Source organism: Lolium perenne, chromosome 2 (assembly GCF_019359855.2).
Source record: "Lolium perenne isolate Kyuss_39 chromosome 2, Kyuss_2.0, whole genome shotgun sequence".
NCBI lineage: Eukaryota > Viridiplantae > Streptophyta > Magnoliopsida > Poales > Poaceae > Lolium > Lolium perenne.
Genome location: NC_067245.2, coordinates 213,333,954 through 213,349,606, shown reverse-complemented (window position 1 = coordinate 213,349,606; position 15,653 = coordinate 213,333,954). Strand labels below are relative to the sequence as shown.

Here is a 15,653-nt window from a genome sequence, read left to right as displayed (position 1 = left end):
AAACAATGTATATGACATGAGTAAACAAGTGAATTATAAAGCAAAGACATTTCATAAATAGCACTTCAAGACAAGCATCAATTAAGTCTTGCATAAGAGTTAACTCATAAAGCAATAATTCAAAGTAATTAAGAAGATTAAGTTTCAGCGGTTGCTTTCAACTTGTAACATGTATATCTCATGGATATTGTCAACATAGAGTAATATAATAAGTGCAATAAGCAAGTATGTAGGAATCAATGCACAGTTCACACAAGTGTTTGCTTCTTGAGGTGGAGAGAAATAGGTGAACTGACTCAACAATGAAAGTAAAAGAATGGTCCTCCATAGAGGAAAAGCATCGATTGCTATATTTGTGCTAGAGCTTTGATTTTGAAAACATGAAACAATTTTGTCAACGGTAGTAATAAAGCATATGTATCATGTAAATTATATCTTACAAGTTGCAAGCCTCATGCATAGTGTACTAATAGTGCCCGCACCTTGTCCTAATTAGCTTGGACTACCGGATCATCACAATGCACATGTTTTGACCAAGTGTCACAAAGGGGTACCTCTATGCCGCCTGTACAAAGGTCTAAGGAGAAAGCTCGCATTTGGATTTCTCGCTATTGATTATTCTCAACTTAGACATCCATACCGGGACAACATAGACAACAGATAATGGACTCCTCTTTTATGCATAAGCATGTAACAACAATTAATAATTTTCTCATTTGAGATTGAGGATATATGTCCAAAACTGAAACTTCCACCATGGATCATGGCTTTAGTTAGCGGCCCAATGTTCTTCTCTAACAATATGCATGCTTAACCATAAGGTGGTAGATCTCTCTTACTTCAGACAAGACGGACATGCATAGCAACTCACATGAAATTCAACAATGAATAGTTGATGGCGTCCCCAGTGAACATGGTTATCGCACAACTGACCATAAAGTGGAATGAAAATGGGTCAGGTGTTCGCTTCTTAGATTTTGACCTTATATGGGTGGATGGGGTGCTTCCCCTTTAATTTGCCTTTGGGCACCGACTCATTGGGTTCTAACTTTCCTTCTCTTTTTCCTCTTTTTTTCTTCTCTTTTTTCTTTTTTTTCTCTCTTATTTTTATTTCTCTTTTTTCATTTTTATTTTCTTACTAAGTGGTGGCTCATTAATGCAAAGGCTACGTTTATCAACCTTATCAACTGACTTACATATGCTTCAACGATGAGGTTCACCATTTAAAAGACTGGACTTACACACATACATCAACCTTCATATTTTTAAGAAACATAGGAATATGTTTTATTCCTCGGATACTTCTTAGTTTTAGCCCATTAATTCTTTCATATAATAATTATTTATCATTGAACATGTGCCAAGTCCATAATAGCAAGCATAATGGGATGCATAGACTTTTATATGAATCTACTATCTCTCAGTCAAGTATAAGTAATGTTACATAATAATATCTCATTTTCATCAAATATAGCGAGGATAACACAAAGATAGTAAACATCTAATATCACTTCACCAAATATTGATGAAACTATGTACAAGTATTCTCTATGGTTAAAGTGCACACATAAATATAGCAAAAGGTGTCATACTTTCTTTTATCAATTCCCACATAAGCATGCAAATTATTTTCATTAAGATCTTTAATAATAGGATAAATTACTTCAGTGTCTCCTTCATACTCATTCAAGGCATTTGTCATGATGATAATATTTATTTTAAAGAAAAACTAGACACAATACTAATAAAGGATGCTCCAAGTTTTTGCGAGAATTCTATGTTGCTCAAATTTTAGATGTTTGTAAACCGAGAGATTTAGTATGAGTCTAGTGCGGTGCCATGGGCATCTCCAAGCTTATGGTCTTCACCATTCTTGAATTGATCTTGGTGTGGTGTTCTTCCATTCCCTGTGAAAAAACTTCAACACAAAACAGTCCTCCCATTCTTTTCTATGGGGTGACATTAGTGGTACAAGATCAATATGGTTGCTGTCATTATCTTCAAATATAAAATATTTCCTTTATGTACCAGAGATCACATAAAGTTATACAAATTCTCCTCAATTCAAAGGATTCAAGATAAATCATTTTGGGACTCGAAAGAATAGAGCAAACATAACAAGACAAAATCTGTCAAAAACTTTGATAGCAACAAATTTAAACTTTCTCGACCACTTAGACATGTCAGGAATTTTTACCAAATTCTGTGCATATAGAGGATGAAAAGTTGTGACTACTATGGATTTTTTATTTATTTTAGGAGTTACGAAAAAAACAAAAAAAACGTGCACAAAATAGTGCAACGCAGAAAACAACAACTCCCACTTTTGTTTTGCAACTTTTATCTCCACTACTTATAAAAGCACCAACATGGCAGGAACATTACATCTCATCCTTCTATTTCACTTGATCTAACGATTCAGGACTCTCCAATGACATTGCACAACTTTCCAGTTTTGCATCTCCACGATTGATATAGGCAGTTTTTTCCATTAATTGCGGTAGTTATTCCTGCAACAATCGTCAATTGTCCCACTGATCACGTCCACTAATTGCTCCAGAGATTACACTTACCATATGTAGTTTTCCAGATCCACCAATTTAGAGATTGCTTCTCCAATTACCATCACCACGCGTGAAGTATATTACCTGCCAGACTCCGGCTCACTGGCGTGTCGCCGTCGCCTCGACTCCATCACTCATGCGCGACCGCCTCACCTTGGCGTACTCCAGATGTAACGACTCCTCGCCGGGGTGATCCTCCACCACATTGCGCCGACGTACTCCAGACGGCACAACTCCCCGCCATGGTGAACCTCCCCCGCCTTGGGAGCTTGCAAACTCGCCCGCCAGCCCCGTCGTAAATTACAACTTCGAGTCAACGCTCTGGCCGGTAAGTCTCGGCTGCCTATACACAGACAAGAAATTAGGTATATGAGCTAAATCAGTACATGACTTCACATGGTTCTTGATCTGCTCTTACCAGATGGCACAACAATCAAATACTTCAGCTTTTCACCGAGCAAGAAAACACACTCCATTTCAAGACATAATAAACACATCGGCCGCAGGTGAAATTATGGAGTTACTTACACCTACATGATCTTGATTTCAACTGAATGTTATGTTAATATGCTGAAACAGGCCAAGACACCAATTTAGTTCTAGCGCCCACAAATGTTGAAGATACTTCGCAGGTTGATCAACCTAGCCAAAAAAAATAGGGAGGTCAAGGATGGTATGGTCGAATGACTGAACAACAAAGAGTTGAGTACCTACTCAAACAACGCGAAGCCCGACAACGAAAACGAATTGTTGCCGACTCCTTTAAGAATGCTCAGGCATACCCACCTGGTATTACGAATGTCTTCACTATACCAATGTAAACGCCATTTTATATGTCTTAATTTTGTCTCATTTTTATAATGTTGTCTATAGTTATTTCCAACCCCGAACTATACAGTGGCACAAGTGAACAGGGTATTACAAATTCTACATTGCAGCAATCTAATCTCACCCAAGGTACATACATTATATTTATAATCTGCTAATAAGAACATATTTATGGACTTACATTACCAACAGAAACATGGGTTTGACTGGATGTTAAAATAAAGAGGCCAACCTAAAGATGAAGCTGCAACTCCTACATGGAACGGACATTCTTCGCAGGTTGATCAGTCTGCCAAAACAAAGCAGAGTGGTAAAGTGTGGTATGGCCGAATGACTGAGCAACAAAGAGCAGAGTACCTACTCAAACAACGTGAAGCCATGCAACGAAAACGAGTTGCTACTGACTCAGAAAAAATGTCAAGCATCCTCTACTGGTATTACAAATGACCTTACTAGCAAAATAAATGTTATACTTAATATGTGTTATTATTCTGCAACTTCTCCATCAATACATGCACAGGGTAAATCCATGATATGAAAAATGGTTTCGCTTTACCAGTGTTTCTCTTTTGCTATTTTCTGGTTTTCTCTTTTACTATTCTCTTTTACTATAACAGCTTTGATTGTAACTCCCCAGGCAAATGTGCAATCATGTCCAACTTACCTGGGAAAACTATCCATGACTTGCACCAGTGAGCGGTCCTATTTGAGTGTTTTAAGACATCATTCACCGGTTACACCTAACACCATAAACTTCAACACCCAGTGCACTGTCAGTGAAGTTCATAGTGATACTTATATCCGGAACTTGCTACCAAGTATCCAAAGTCTATCCGGTGGGGAGAAATTTACATCTTCATATAATTTTTGGGGAGAAATTATAACATATGCATTGGTAGCTTTGTTTATTTGTTAATCAATTATTATGGACTTATTGTTTACATTTCAATTTAGGTGTTCATTATGAAACGTACCATGAAGAGCGACACAGTACTGAAGAAATATTATTGCTATATATCTCCTCCAGGGGCTATTTATAGGATTTTTGGTTTTCACATGTTTGATGTCAGTCCGTCAGTCCTGCTGCTCCAGCTTCATTTGCCCAACATGAATACGGTTGCCTTTAAAGCGTGTGATAATCTGGAAGCTAAAATGATTTCTACGGCCAGGTATGCATTTCATATACCCACATATATCATGCCACACACAGTTACTCTTGTCCAGTATTAGCAAATTTAGAGGCAAGTCTATATATACTAAGTAAAACCAAATATAGTGGTATACTATTAGTTACTGTTCTAATTGCAGCTTTTGATAAAATAACAAATATAGATGCTTCGTCGGGGTAAACTCTTAAGTGTCCATTTATTTGATGACCGTTAGCTTTCTTACTCATGGTCTACCCCTGCATGCGTCTTGACAATTGTTAGAAGAATTGGACATCTCTTTTCTAGGCTACGTAGTCCCAAGAAATAGACTCCATATGCATATCATATTAGATCAAAGTTATATGGGCGCTTCCAGTATTTTTATAGACTATAGAGTTGTCCCATAAATAGGGATAAACAACTTACATATACAACAATATTGATATGCCTTTTCACGATTCAGTGTAGTTGAAATATGTAACCTTTATTTACGCAAGCACACAATCAGTGCATGCCAAGCATACTGTCAGGTGTGTTGTATTAGAGATGGTCATATGTATCAAGAGTAGTAAATCTGGAGGTAATACACAGTCCCAAGAAACACTAACATGATGGTTCTAATTGTGATCTGAACATGCTGAAATAATATAACCCATATTTGGAACTTACCTACAATCCTGAAACTACTATGTGTGTGTGTGTGAACATGTGTGCAAGATGCACAAATTCAATTGGGTACCAATTCGTACCATTCATGCATCAAATTACAGTATAGTTCCTCACCTGGTTGGCTGCTGTCTCTTCCCTCCTTGAAAAGTCATAGCAAGACTTCCTCACCGCACCAGCGTCCCTCGGCGCTTGCTCCGGTTGACCCCCTTGTCCGACAGAAGGAGGATGAGGGTCTCTGCTGTGGTGTTGTGGTGCTGTCCAACGCGAGCGAGGTGACCGCGGCTGCGAATCCGATAGATAGGACGTCTGCCCCTCCGCCTCCATCGGTGCGAGTAAATTCCGGCAGCGGCAGGGAGGCAGGGGAGGAGCCGGAATAAATGGCGGCGGCGGGGAGGCAGGGGCGGCCATGGTCCTCGAGCCATCTTCGGGGAGGCAGCCATCCCCGCGACGGCGGCTCAAGGCAGGGAGGGAAGGTCCCCGCACCGGCGGCTGGAGGTACTGGAGGGTGACTCTCGATGCGGTTCTACAGAGAGATGGCTAGAGAGCAGTGAGAGAGTGGTAGGTAGTGTGGCTGCGATTAGAGCTATGGATTTTTTTTCCTTTTAGGCCCTGTTCGGCAGGGGAGTATTTTTGTGTTTTGGGGTGTCTTAACCCACAGGTTTTGGGTTGTTCCACCCGGTCCACCAAAAACACTTCAATCCACTTCCTCCTTAATTCCCTTCTCAATCTTACTCTTCGGCAAGCACAGGGATAAGACACTAGTTTTGTGCCAATAAAACTCCAATTTTTATACCAGATTTTCAGTGCCTTTTCTATTACAATAACACAGTAGCTCATGCATTAGAATAACATGAAATAACTCTAAAACCAGAGTGCAAATATCCTAAAATTTGTTGATGCAATAAGTACTGGAGGATTACTGATGCATTACAATAACTTATAAGGCAAGTCGTATCGGTCTAAACCAGACTACAATAATTCTGCCACAACCCTCAACATTGAACATGAAGTGCAAACATAATTTAGCTAACTACTCCGACACACCGACACACTTTTGAGAAGACATCAAATTCATTGTAGTTACTGCCTGCCTGAGATCATGGTCTTGTACCATACCGTGCCAGCGGCCTCAACCTCCTAAAACAAAAAAAGTAGATAGTTAAAAAAAAGGTTTTCATTTATAGGGAGGAACACACTATACACTAAAATTCAGTAGTTGTCCAGATACTTGTATTGCCTACTTGTTCTATGGAAGAGTACCAGGTTGTACATACAAATTTAAGCATATCTACAGAGAAGAAGTAACAAATCTATTACTAGGTATCCCTTTAAATATGGTATCCCTGTACCTCTGAAGCAAAACAAATCTATCTTTGTAGCCAGTAAATAGAAACTGAGACGCAAATATCTTGGGAAGAATTAGAAATTAGGTAGCATTGCTCGCGATTTGGCACCAGAATTAAGGCATTCAGTGCCAATTTTCGAACACGCACTTCTGATGACAACTTCAATAGCTAGCAGCGGGAGAAGATAGGTAACATTAGATTGTTGTTCAGTAATTTGAACTACTGAAAACCTAAACTATTGCACACAGCTTGAACTAAACGGGTACAACAATGATGAGCAGAGGTTCACTAAACCTGACTTGAATTTTTGGAGACAGCCAAACAGGCAGTAGCTATCGATTCTAAACTCTAGTTTAGAGGAAATTAAGCATTGCCACCAATCCAATAACTCTAAAGATATTGAACAGGCCAAGTTAGTTATTTCTTAGAACATAAGGTAATAATTGTAGTCAGTTGAACTGCTTTTGCATTCGTCTTTCGATGTTCATGTACGAGCCTTGATGATGGCAATCAACCAGAGAGTTTACAGCCTATAGTTCCAATTTAAAAAAATTACTACACAAGGAACAAGCATGCAAATTAAGATTGATTTCCATAATTTAGGATAGGGAATGGAGCAGAGGAACAGATAAGGAACAAAGGAGCAGACCTTTCGCTGCTTTCCATAATATGTAGAGAATTATGATGAAGGATTAAAGAGGCAAAAACTGTGGCCTTTAATTAGGCAGAGGCGTACCTATCTGACTTTTAAGCCAAGCCAGAGCACTTCCATCTTTCTCTGCAACAGCATTGATGAAAATCTCACAACTTTTTGGACATCTGAAGATATCATAGCATTTGACTTTCAAATCCCCTGTGACCCCTTCCAAGTTTCTCAACTCTGCCATGCATCTGGTAATTGAGAAATCCACTGTATCATCCTTGTTGCTTTCTTTTTCTTTGATATCAACAAATCTCTTCATCACTCCCACTAGAGCATCTCCACTACTCTGATTGGGCTTCTTAGGACTTCGCTTGGGCTTCTTATAAATCTTCAGCTTCTCTTTTGCAACACCAACAGCACTTGTGGATTCGTCTCTTTCAGAAGTCACTTGGAAATCCTCATCTACAGGCACCACCTTCTCCGACTCTCTTCCATCATCATGCTCACCATCACTTTCTATAGTTGTGATTTCCTCATCTCTCTCTGATGGCTCAGCCATAGATGTGAAGTTGAGGTTCCCCTCTGCAATTTGACCTATAAAAAGGATGTGAGTAACCAAGCAACGGTTGTAGGTGATTGTCAAGATGATTGAACTTACTTTCATACAGTGATCCAAGCAAATCATAGAGAGGGAAATATCCATTTTTCCTGAACTTCTTGATTCTTTTGCCGAAAGACTGCAACAATAAGACAAATGAAGTGATCTCATGAATGAATGTCATTATGATAAAACTTGTGACCAAATTTTTATACCAAGAGTAGGTGAGAATGAAACAACTTACAATTTCTAAGTTATCCCAAAGGTGTGGCTCTGCTTGTATCATGCATCTCTCCTCGTCCCACCCGACGCCACTCTGCTTCCTTGCATCCCTCAACATCCTATAGTCTCTCTTGAGATCCTTTTCTTTGTCTTGGATCTGAGACTTTGTGAACTGCACGTGTTTGTGCCGGGAGTTGAAGCATTTAACCATCATATTCCATGTTTCGCTGCTCCAACCATTCTGGCCTCTGTGGTATGGATTGTTGTGCTCTTGGAGTAGCTCCACAAGAGCCTTCTCAAGTCCACGATTCCATGACGCCCTTCGCTTATCAGCTACACAATGAGTACAAAATAGAAAATGAACTGTGAGTACCTAACCAGAAATTATCAAGGATTTAAGCAGAGAGAAAAGGTAATTAGCAAGCTCCATCTAGGACAAATTTACATCAACCAAATGCAAAGAAATTAGGAAGTACCTTTTGGAGATAGTTTTTTCGCCTTACTCAAATTGTACTTTGGAGATCCCGCGGGATAGAGTGGCGAGCCATGTCTTTTTGGAGCACCATTCCCTTTTGGAGCGCCATTTCCTTTTGGAGGCATATCTGCTCATTACAATTATTACATTATTTTCACAGAGATATTTGGAATTACATAGAAAACATTACAACTATTTCATTATTCCCACAGATACATTTGGAATTACATGGAAAACATTACAAATAGTTCATTATTCCCACAGATACATTTGGAATTACATGAAAAACATTACAAATAGTTCATTAGAATGAAAGGTACATTATTACAGCAAACAACTAAGCAAACAACTAGCTACTCTTGTTGTTGCTGGTAATCCAGCCACATTTGCCACGCAATTTGGTCCCTTAGGTTGTTTCCTTGGATGTTGTTCTCAAGGAAATTGTTCTCTTGTACGTTGTCACCATCATTGGGTAGGTTTACATAGGTTCTTGGGTCTATGTTATCCTCCTCCTCATTGTCCAACCAGTCTTCATCTCCATCATGCATTTTAATGATGTTGTGGATGATCGCTGCAGCAGCTGGAATCTTCACTTGATTCTCTAATTGATGAAAGCTTGCAACATTGAGAATAGGAAAACGCTTCTTCAATATGCCCAAGAGCCTTTCCACATGGTTCCTCATGATTGCATGACGAAGATTGAACAGCTCCCTATGGTTTTGTGGCCGCCGGTGACCATGTCCCCACTCCTTCAAGTGATAGCGAACACCTCGGTACGGTGCAAGAAAAAACTGGGTGTTCGCATAACCACCATCTACAAGATAAAATTTGCCCGGTGGTACTTGGAAACCCTTGAGCATAGCAGAGCTGAGAACTCTCGCGTCGGTGGCGGAACCCTCCCAACCACATGAGATAAAAGTTACATTCATGTTGAAGTCACACGCAAACATTACGTTTTGGCTTAGGGAGCCTTTCCTATTCCTCCATGGTGCTTGACTTTCGGAAGTAAGAGAGACGGGCACATGTGACCCATCTATTGCACCTATGCAATTCTGCAATGAAATGGAATGGAAGTGACTTTTTCGAAATTATAAAGAAATGGGTAAGAGAAGACATTTTGAAGTTGTCAAATAAGATGGAACCTGGAAGTAGGGGAAGAATCGATCATCCATAGCAATCGTTGGATGCGGTTCAGCAATGTTGGGAGGCCTCACAAAGCGACTTGCTAAAGTGGGAATGATGTTGAAGAACTCTTTTATGTAGGTGTGGAAAGTGGACCCGCTATGCTGAAACTCAACTTGAAGATCTTCAAATGATGCGTTATGGGATAGCATGTACAGGAAGAAGGCGAGTTTCTCTTCCACCTTAAGTCTACTGTCCAATATTAAGCCCTCATTTCTAAGGTAGGATGCCAACCATCTGAATATTTGTGGCTCCATCCTAAAGGCTGTCCGACAATTTTTAATGTGCCCATCTAGGAGACCCTTAACCCTCCTCTTGCCGTAGAGAATGGAACTATGGCGTTTGGTTTTTTCCCTACTACCCATTAGATGAAAGTACAATGCTGGAAAGATAAGAAACACCATCTCATCATCCTCATCAGCCTTCCTTTTCTTAACAAGTTCTACGCCCCGTGAACTCATTTCAAGACTATAAAAAAGCAAGCAAGTAATGAGAAAAGGAAGCTACTACGTAAGACAGTAATAGACGATGCATAAATCCGGCAAGTAGTGGCAAAATACGGAGGCAATGCACATACCAAAATCAGGTGTGCTGACCGGGTCCCAAGATGGCGGCGGTTCGTCCACTCCAACTAGAACAAAAGTTGCAGGTTCCTATAAATAGATATTACAGTTATATTATAACAACACATCCCCATATATAAAAATGTAGAAGGAATGTAAAATAATGGACAACACGTCCAGATTTGGACAAACCAACAAACCGGCAGCAGCCTGATGAGCCGCAAGCATACTCGATAAACAATGAAATGCCTTAGAATTTTACTAGGAGAAAAATACATAGTATGTAAAGATAGAAACCCCATTATCTTATATACTGATGATAATTGGAAAGAAGAAGATCAAGTTAACCATGTATAAACCAGACAGTAACTGAAGATAAACCATCTTATAGCTACTGAACTCAAACACTAGAAGAGCCCGGTCAGTTTACTGAACAGAGAAAGAAAGCTAACTAGTTGTGTATGAGGAGCCTCGTGTCCAAGATAGAGCTGAGTTCTGGACTCTGTCAGATAGACTAAGACTGCAATCTTCACGACCTTGTAATCTTAAGAATATGCCTCTACTTACTGTTCTAATAATGCACAATTGTCTTAGTTTTAGTTTCCAGACAGACTCACGTTTCCATCTGTATCCCCAGATCTTAACCCAGTGTGAATTGACACATCCTATGCACCAGTGTGAAGTACATACCTTACATTTCATAGCAAATCTATCTTACTGTCCCCACATATTCATGTTTTTTTTACCAAAACAAAACAAAAATCTCAATTTCTTTGCTGCTAAGCAACATACCCAAACAGGGAAAAAATTGCATCTGTCCAGACGCGAAACCATGCTGCTGCCAAGGACAAAACATGAATGGAGAAATAAGACACGAGAACAGCGAATGTAAAACAAATTTCTTCTTAACCCTAGGTGAAGAACGGATCTCACAGGATATGACTTACAGGATAAAACTCCAGCTCGGCCGGAGAAGATGGACGACAGAGCGATCTTGGGCGGATACGGAGCGATCTTGGCCGGTGATCTTGGGCAGCGATCTTGGGCGGCGACGGAGCGATCTTGGGCGGCGATCTTGGGCGGCGACGGAGCGATCTTGGGCGGCGATCTTGGGCGGCGACGGAGCGATCTTGGACGGCGACGGAGCGATGTTGGCCGGAGACGACGCGAGAAGAAGAGACGGCGCGGGGAGAGGCGGCGGCGCGAGGGGAGGTGCAGGAGGCGGCGCGAGGGGAGGTGCGGGCGTTCGCTCGCTCGTTCGAGAAACGCGAGTGAGGGCGAGCGTTTCTAATCCCCTCCAACCCGACGTGGCCCGAGGTGTTTCTGGCGGGTCAAACGGGCCAAAACCGTCCGAAACCGGCCTACCGAACAGCCCGGACGGGGTTTCCAGTGGATTGAAATTGGGCCGGGTAAGACACCCCAAAACACAAAAATACTCCCCTGCCGAACAGGGCCTTAGCGTTGGGAGACAAATAGCCTACGGATGTACCTCTTCTTTTATTTTTTCTCTTCCCCTTGCTATGCATTTATTTTGAACGATGCCTTTCTAATTGCTTATTAAGAGCAAAGTACATAGTGGATTATGAATATGTAATCTAGCAGCTACATGACATTCCAAATACGGGCTTGTGATATTTTGAAAGACAAGCCTAGGGGTTTCTAGGAGCCTGGTGGACACAATTGTGAGCTACTCCGTTGATGTTCCTAGAAATACAATATATGTTTAGCTTTGTTGTAGCATAAGTGTGAAAGAATTCATACTTGGAGTTAGATGGTTCACCGAAGAATAGCAATCCGCTACTACTTTGGCTAAAGTTGTCTCCAAAATCCGCTACTCCAAAATTTATCGGTGCCTCTAAATTTCAACCTTTCAGATATGGCACTATTTATTTAGTAGGATTCATGGATTTATCCAATGTAGTTTACGCGAATAGTATGTTGCACAAATACTTACATAGAAAGCATGGCTTATATTTCAAAGACTTTACAGAACGTGCGTTGCACGTGCATGCTTACTAGTAACATTCAAATGGGTAAAAACTCGGTACTTTATTTAGAAACCAGAGAGTAAACAAAAAATAAAACTAACATGCTACAGCAACCATGCATAGGAAAATCCAAAATCAGTCAAAGATAAATAAAAATATGGTTCCCGCAAACATTCAAAAGGATCATGAAGATAAAACTAGAACATGAGTTTGAAATGATTTACTTGGGATATTTGAAAGAACAGGGGGGTGCATGGGCATCCCCAAGCTTATGATCCTGATACTTCTGGTCCTCTACTTCTTCCTCATCATATCATGTTACTCATCTCAATCAAAGAAATATATTCATCTCCATGATACTTCAATACCTACAAAATTGTTAGTTCTCCATACAAATGATATGATAAGTTCTACCAAGATGGAAACTATAGGAATCATTGGGAAACCATTTTATTCAATAAGCTAACATGTCTAAAGACATGAAGTACTCTTTTTATTTTGTTTTATATAGGAAGAGTTTTAATGATATAGACTTTGAAATGGTTCCATTGGCATGAACAACACATGCTCAAGGTCGATCCCAATTTCTTCATTGCTCATCCTTCTCATTTAATCTTCCATTATTTTTTATTTTATTAAAACTGATAAACTCATTAATATGCAATAAGAAGTAAAGCTATTTAACAAGGAGATAAAGGTGTGCTCAAATTAAAAGTTACTTGAAAGCATATGGAGCACACCACAAGATTTGAAACCATTAACTTTTAAGTCTCACTCTCTTCCTATGCATTGGCATTTTATATATGAATAAATAACATCAACTAAATAGTATCCAATGCATATAATGACCAGTAGCTTGCATTTTAAATAACATAGAAATATAAAGATGGCTCTTATCTCTTCCTCTTTCATAAAATTTGCAAGCATCAAGAGTAGACTCAACAACATAATTGTGAATAGAATCACCACATAAAGACAAATCATCTAATGAGATTATGGTATCATATATTTCTTTTAAGTCATCATGATCCTCCCATAAATTAGACAAACTTATTTCACATAGAGGATCATCATCAATATTATAAGAAGGGGTGTTTTGTGTGTTACCATTGTTGGGAGTTAGAGATGGATAGCTACTCCATTCTACCTCCTCTTGTTCTTCTTCATGCTCTTCTTGGGGTTGCATGGGCATCCCCAAGCTTATGATTTTTTCATCCTCCTTATTTTGTTCTTCTTTGTTTTACTCTTGGGTATGCATGAGCATCCACAAGCTTATGCTTTCATTATTTTCTCCCTGCAAAATATTAGTTCTCTCTTGGGAAGCCGTGCCCTCTTCTTAAATTGAAAAACATAGATATTTTCGATGTAGTTGGTTTTACAATAATTAAGGATACCAATGATCTAACTTTTAAATTTGGAGACTACATGGCAAGTTTCATGTTCATAAATGAAGGTGTCTAATTCATAGGCTTCCATATAAATAACAAATTTCTCTACTTGTTCCATCCCTAAATGAGTATAATCACACATATGATAAGATGCAATAACATATTGTCCATAGGATCTACATTAAATTCAAAGTGTCTAAAATTTTGTTCAGAGCAACAATTTTTATCTTCATGATGGTCAAGCAACTCAATAGCAATATAATTTAAAATTCTCAAGAAATCTTCTAACATTATCCCTTCTTGTGATTCTCTATGTTTCTTAGCAATCTCAGTAGCATTCAAGTACATAAGCAAAGTGTCATTAATATTCATACTTGTGCTCATTACAGGAGTATTTTTGGTATTTTCCAATTCTAAAAGAAATGTACAAAAAGTAAACTAGCAATGCAAATAAGAATAGAATCCTAGCCCTACGCTCCACAGTAACGGCACCAGAAAAGTATCTTGATAACCCCCAAGTGTAGGGGATCACCGCAGTACAATTTGATAAGTATGAGTGTCGCACCCACGAGGAGCTGGAGGTAAACTATATATTCTCTAAAGCCCTATAACCCACTTATATGGCCTTCTATGCAAAGCTAGAAGATATGGTGTGTGTTTGTGTAGAGGTTTTTACTAGAAACTATAAGTGCTGAAAATAAAATGCAATGAGTAAAACAAATGCAAGGAAAGTAAAGTACAATACAGTAAAATGCATTGAGATGAAGGAAAGTGAAGTGGAGTAACTCGAGGGAGTAAGTGTTCTAGCATATTGCTACTTCATTTGTGTGGTTGTCATAATTAGTGAAGCATAAAGATAGTCTTATTATAGTTTCTTCTAGAGAGGAGCCATAGCTAGATAGGTGTAGCCGTGGATATGAGCAAATACACCCCTAGTGATTCATCCCAAGGCCGGTTAAGAGCAAACCGGGAAATTATTAAGAAATAAAGTCCAACTACCGTGTAAGTTTAAAGGTCCCCATATGAACCCCCCCCCCCCCCCTTTGATTAATCATGATTAATACAACATGCATCTAAGAATTAGGACAAGGTTTCTGTTAGCTCTCGATGTCACTCTCCCTATCAACATGTAACGGTGATAACCTTATGTATCCCCCGACATATGTGTGTACTCATATATCAGTACAAAAGATCATCATAAAAGATAACAAATACTTATATGCAACCTTAAAAAAATATCTTACAATTGTCATGAACAAGTCACTACTCAAACAAAGACATAGAGATACAGTACATCATGGGAAAACGATAGACTGCCTCACACATCATGTTTGTCAAGAGATTACAATGGGTAGATGAAGATGGTGTTGCTGTACATGATGATGAAGATTATGAAGATGGTGCTAATTCCTTCACCGGAGGGGGTGGAGTCCACCGGAGGCGATTTTGGTAGCGTCCCCCCCTTCGATCTCCACCGACGATGGCCTGCTGACTCTCTGTTTATGTGTTTTTGATCTCCACCTTCGTAGTCTCTACGAAACCCCTCGGGGTCGTATATATAGTGGTTTTTAGGTCAAACCAAGTCGGTGGGCGCAAGATTCAGTCGAACCGGACGGACGAGGTTGCAAAGGACCCAGGTGGCGCGCCCAAAGGGGGTGGGCGCGCAACCTGCCCTCTTTCCCAGCCTGTTGACCTCCTGGTGGCCCAGTTTAGCTCATTTTGTTTGTCTCGAAATTTTTGAAGCGAGGACCCTGACCTTTCCCTTTTTGAAGTCCCGTAGCTCTTGTAATGTCAAAAACACTAAAAAGAGGCGTTTTCTGCCAAACAAAATTAGAACCGGAGAAGAGGGGATTGTTTAGAAAATCTCCTAAAACATCATAAAACATGAGAATAACATTATATAAGATGCAAATATGTGGTAATATGTTGCAATAAAAGTACAAAGTTCATATATGCATTTTACATGCATCACTCTTCCTCTTGTGTTGATCGAGCGCCCTACACCGCTCGGCACGCTTCTTGTTCTCCACTTGCCTCTA

General features: G+C 39.7%; 2 protein-coding genes and 2 long non-coding RNA genes across 11 annotated transcripts; 1 reads left to right on the top strand and 3 right to left on the bottom strand.

Moving 5' to 3' along the window:
* Window positions 1–2,469: 2,469 nt before the first annotated feature.
* On the bottom strand, window positions 2,470–5,807 carry LOC127334793 (uncharacterized). Of its 8 annotated transcripts, none has more exons than XR_007872429.1 (4): window positions 5,324–5,807; window positions 3,625–3,681; window positions 2,983–3,206; window positions 2,470–2,907 (listed from the first exon to the last, which is right to left on the bottom strand). It is a non-coding gene; the product is annotated as an uncharacterized lncRNA (long non-coding RNA). The 8 variants fall into 8 exon arrangements; XR_011752347.1 differs by lacking the exon at window positions 5,324–5,807 and adding an exon at window positions 4,057–5,317; XR_007872431.1 differs by lacking the exon at window positions 3,625–3,681.
* LOC127334794 (uncharacterized) lies at window positions 3,219–4,501 on the top strand. The gene is made up of 3 exons (XR_007872432.2): window positions 3,219–3,353; window positions 3,438–3,826; window positions 4,347–4,501. It is a non-coding gene; the product is annotated as an uncharacterized lncRNA (long non-coding RNA).
* A 164-nt stretch (window positions 5,808–5,971) lies between the features above and the next one.
* Window positions 5,972–11,521, bottom strand: LOC127334792 (uncharacterized). The gene is made up of 7 exons (XM_071826483.1): window positions 11,186–11,521; window positions 10,253–10,328; window positions 8,495–8,620; window positions 8,041–8,351; window positions 7,857–7,935; window positions 7,292–7,792; window positions 5,972–6,346 (listed from the first exon to the last, which is right to left on the bottom strand). Exons 3-7 carry the CDS (start codon window positions 8,616–8,618, stop codon window positions 6,339–6,341), a joined length of 1,023 nt encoding a protein of 340 aa, XP_071682584.1. The 5' UTR covers window positions 8,619–8,620; window positions 10,253–10,328; window positions 11,186–11,521; the 3' UTR covers window positions 5,972–6,338.
* Window positions 8,689–9,778, bottom strand: LOC139836127 (uncharacterized). Its single transcript, XM_071826484.1, has one exon. The coding sequence runs from the start codon at window positions 9,441–9,443 to the stop codon at window positions 8,847–8,849; it is 597 nt and encodes a 198-aa protein (XP_071682585.1). The 5' UTR covers window positions 9,444–9,778; the 3' UTR covers window positions 8,689–8,846.
* Window positions 11,522–15,653: the final 4,132 nt, after the last annotated feature.